Genomic DNA, 4,495 nt, shown 5'->3' on the forward strand with positions numbered 1-4,495 from the left:
TTATGACTTATTTTATGCATGAAATGATTTGATTTTAGATTCTAGAATATATTTCAGTAGCATGTGATTTTCTTAAGTGGTCGGATTCCATTTTAAGGAGTACGGACATCTTCCCCAGACAAAAAAAAAAAAGGATATTCTCCAACATTGTTTCCACTAATTATTATTTTGAAGTCTTCAATATCTTTTTTGCTCAATCGTTAGTGTTGACCGTTAGTCAATGGGTAAAAATGCAACAAAAATAAATGTAAATAGAGTGGTCAACGTTTTATATACCATGTTTCTTTTACGTACAGCTTTATTCTTGGCTTTTGTTTGGGTCCAATATTATTCCTTCCTTGTGCTTCAAGGTCGATACAATAAAGTAGGCGTTAGAGTAACAGAAGCTTGGTAGTTGGTGGGGTCTGAGACTCGAAGCTTCCTTTATCACATTTTGGTGTTCAGTTGATGGCCAATGTTCTAGCTTCTTTCCAGATTTTATGTTTTATGTTTAGCTGGTAATTAATTAAATTGCATCAAAACCATTTTAGTATAAATTTTTATGGAATTTATTGATAAGTTCGTCTGGTTAAACATTTTCAAAAGACTTCGTTGGACTTTCCAAGGTCCTGGTAATCGTAAGTTGTAGTGCTTTTCTAACTTTCCACTTTTGGCACTGCAGCAATTCCTTGCTTGTTATTTCCTCCAAGCTTTTCTTTTGTTGAGTGGTACATTACCACTTTGGCATTTCGTATATATGAAATGCGGATGCTATATATGGATGATTTACTTGACATATATAGCACTCTCATAAGAACCTTTGAAGAATTTTTTTCTGTACCTATCCAAAATGGCAAGCTCAAGAATCAACGAGTATCGGAGCATCCGATCTGCTGCTTATAGAGCAGTATTAGAGGGAAAAAAACAGTCAGTAGAAAACTTTCGCAGTTTCTGGAGGGAAGAAGGTGTGAAACCACTTGATAAATTTGGTGATACTGTTCTCCATTTTCTGGCCATTTACGGAAATGAGGATGCCTTCAGATTACTTCTCCAGGATGGTCTTTTGACCAGTGAAAATCTGAAGGCAAAGAATGTTAATGGCGACACTGCATTGCATGAAGCGGCAAGATTTGGCCACAAGGATGTTGCAGAGATCATGTTAAGGACAGAAAAGGATTTAGCGTTCGAGAGCAACAAACTGGGTGAAACCCCTCTTTTTGTGGCTGCTGCATGTGGGAAAAAGGAAGTTTTCTCACTTCTGGAAAAGTACATCGGTGATTGCATGATGAGGAGGAATGATGGATGCACAATCCTTCATGCTGCTGTCATTGGAAAATGTTACAGTAAGCTTTTCTATCAAGTAAAATTTTGATTGTTTCCGCAAAAGCTGTCAAGTTTGTTGCTGAATTTGAACACTATGTTTGTTCAGTTTACCAGATTATGCTATCTCATCTTTTGTCGAGGTCTGTGCTGGTGGAATATGATGTGGGATTTTGTTGCATTAAATGTTAGTCCTACATGTTTCGCTCTATTGTATCAAACAGGTTTGGCAATTGGCATATCGGAGTCGTATCCTGATCTTGCTGGCAAACGTAATGAAAAAGGAAAAACTGCTTTACATCTTTTGGCTGCAAAACCAGAGTCCTTCAGGAGTGGTTCTGCCTACACGCTCAGAGGTCTTGGGATGAAGTCCCTCATTCCTCTGCATATACTCCGAACTATAATCTATTGTTGTAAGTGCTGTGTTATTACCCGCATGCAAGTTGCAACATAATTCTTTTCCCAGTCTTAAGAGACATTCGAATTTCTTTAAGTACTTAAGTACTCTACCCGCAAAGTTGATCAGCCAAACTGACAATAATCATTAGGCTGAATGTGATATGGTTTTGAAGTCAATGAAGATTTTATCAAGCATATGATTACTCCCCTCCCCGACATTGGGGACAAAAGAAAATCATCTAATTTAGTGTTTAATGGTTTTGGGATCCATGGAGAAGCAATTTGAAATACCATTTTCGCTGCCAGACAGTTTTTTCGAGGAAGCAGGCTTTAAATGCCCTCAAAATTGAGTGATACTATCAGTTCATTGTGTTGCTGGCAGGTGTTCCAGTCTTGTACAAGGAATCGCAACCTGTCAAAAGTGCAGAAGAACCAAGCAATTCAGCTTCCATTCACAAATTGAGCAGAAGATCTTCTTTTGCCAATTATATCTTGGGTAAAGCATCTTCTTGTATCTACTTCATATGCACTCATGCTAGTGATGATAGAATATGTTGATAAAATTTTGTTTTCCCAAATTCTTCTTTTGAGAGTTGAAGCATAGTCTTGTCTAGCCTACCTTCGTAGTTGCAACAACATCTTGTTTCCTTTGAGTAAATTAGTTTCTTTTTCATGCCTAAACAATGTAAGAATTTAGTTTTCAAGTGGCATTAAGCTTGGCCTGCATCCTCTCTTCAATTTCCTTTTACTTCACACATCTTTTATTCATCGGCATGTCCTAGAAAAAGGTATAAACAAGCAATTGCATGTCTACAAATTCATTTTGGCCAATTTAACCTCTTCAAACTGTTTCTTTTTGAGAACCGAGGAGATTTGCAAGTCTAGAAATTCATTTTGGCCAATTTAACCTCTTCAAAGTGTTTCTTTTTAACAACCGAGGAGATTTGTGCCAAAATAACAGATTCGAAGAAGAACAAAAAGCTTAGGAAATGTAATGCATCTCCCTGACAAAACCGCTTGCATTGGAGTTACTCATTAATGGTTTATCCGATTTGATGTATCCTCTAGGTTTTCCTTGGCTTAAAGAAATTGATGATGCAAGGCAAAGCCATGCAGGTGCAGTAATGCTTGCAGAAAAGTTAATCAGAAGAGAAGATTGGAGCCATTATGTGCATACAGAGTTCAAAGTTCTTGAAGGCAGCCAGTTCGGGATATCATCAGAAAAGAAAAATAGGATGCCAGATCCACTAATACAAGCAACGAGACTAGGCATCATTGAGGTAGTTCAGGAAATCCTCAGTGTCTACCCTGAAGCTGCATATACCTTCGATGGAAAAGGAAGGAATATACTGCAAATTGCAGTGGAGGAGGAAAAATGGTTCTTGTACGACTACTTGATGACTAGTGGTACTAACATGGACAGGATGCTAAGTGCTATTGATCACGAAGGAAATAGCATTATACATCTCGCAGCACACCAGGAATCCCCTCCCAGCACTCCCCCTGGAGTTTTGGAAATGATGTGGGAAGTCCTCTGGTTTAAGGTACCAAATTAAAATTAATAACAATATTGCATTGCCTGTTGTATATTATTTAATTTTCTTTTCCAGACCATTTGCAACTTATGATTGATCTTTGACTCCACAGCGGGTTCAATATGACTCTTATCCATATCTCTGGCAACTGCAAAATTCTGATGGGAAGACAGCAAAGCAAGTATTTGAGACGAACCATGCAAGTCTACGTGAAAAGGCTGAGGAAACTGTGAGAGCATTGGCCAACACTGTGTTGATTGTGTCTGTCCTCATTGGTACCATAAACTTTGCTGCAATTTTTACTGTACCTGGAGGTTTCGATCAAACGACTGGAGAGGCCATTTTTCTCAAGAACCGGCGCTGGGAATTCAGCTTGTTGATGTTCTACTTAGCAGGAGGGCTGTTCTCCTCTGTGTTCACCATGGGGACCCTGCTTGTGATTATCTTTTTGCGATTTGAAACCGAGGATTTTTATGTTTCCCTGCCCTGCTACTATGTGATGAACATAATTTCCATCTTCTACTCCGCGGTCCTCGCAATCGTAGCATGTTGCCAAGCATTAATAGTGCAGAAGGTTGTGATTACTGACTTCAGACCCCTTGTGGTGTTCTTCTTTATCTATGGTCTGATGGCCCTTGTGCTCATGGAAACGTCGTATGTGATATTCGACTATGCGTATCACCTAATTCGTTACTGCCTTTGTTATAGAGGGCAAGAATCTTAAGCACTGCCCTTGCTTATTCATGTCAATTTCGTGCTGACTGAAAAAGTTTGAGCAAGTTTGTAAAGAACTTTTGCTTGTCATCTATTGATTTAGGTGAATTTCCTATAGGGAAAAAACCGAGTGAAGAATGTTACAATAAACATGTTCATGAATAAAAGCTGAAATCCAACTTGAATACCACCATAATGAATTTTGATATTCATCTCGAAAACCAATTAGCAATAAATTGACTAACTCAGGATCTTAATAAAAGAAAAAAAAACACTCAAGATCTTATAAATTCAACTAAAAGTTCTTGGGAAGCCAATGCCTTGAAGCAGAACTACCCTGCTTGTAAACTGACGCCCACAAAATATTAAGTGCTTTCATTCTTATGATTTCCACTACATACCTCCAAATGATGTCAAATTCACACATATAGATATCTCCCTTCAGCAGAAAAACTCGCTTGTCTATAAACTTCTTAGAGTGTTGGATTTAGGAAACATCATCCTGGACCACTTTCCGGTTAATATACTGGAGCTTGTTCATTTGAACT

The 4,495-nt window shown here is 38.2% G+C and overlaps 1 protein-coding gene across 1 annotated transcript; it reads left to right on the top strand.

Moving 5' to 3' along the window:
• The first annotated feature begins 751 nt into the window (after positions 1–751).
• LOC113719064 (uncharacterized) lies at positions 752–4,024 on the top strand. The gene is made up of 5 exons (XM_027244064.2): positions 752–1,322; positions 1,524–1,712; positions 2,081–2,194; positions 2,767–3,242; positions 3,346–4,024. The coding sequence occupies exons 1-5, from the start codon at positions 830–832 to the stop codon at positions 3,955–3,957; spliced, it is 1,884 nt and encodes a 627-aa protein (XP_027099865.1). The 5' UTR covers positions 752–829; the 3' UTR covers positions 3,958–4,024.
• The last annotated feature ends 471 nt before the right edge of the window (positions 4,025–4,495 follow it).

This window comes from Coffea arabica, chromosome 11e (genome assembly GCF_036785885.1).
Source record: "Coffea arabica cultivar ET-39 chromosome 11e, Coffea Arabica ET-39 HiFi, whole genome shotgun sequence".
Classification (NCBI taxonomy): Eukaryota; Viridiplantae; Streptophyta; class Magnoliopsida; order Gentianales; family Rubiaceae; genus Coffea; species Coffea arabica.

Bases quoted from the DNA above. Each gene is read 5' to 3' on its own strand.
- LOC113719064 (XM_027244064.2), top strand. From the start codon at position 830: ATGGCAAGCTCAAGAATCAACGAGTATCGGAGCATCCGATCTGCTGCT. The intron at 1,323-1,523 runs GTAAGCTTTTCT...TGTATCAAACAG, and splicing joins TGTCATTGGAAAATGTTACA to GTTTGGCAATTGGCATATCG. The intron at 3,243-3,345 runs GTACCAAATTAA...TTGACTCCACAG, and splicing joins GGGAAGTCCTCTGGTTTAAG to CGGGTTCAATATGACTCTTA.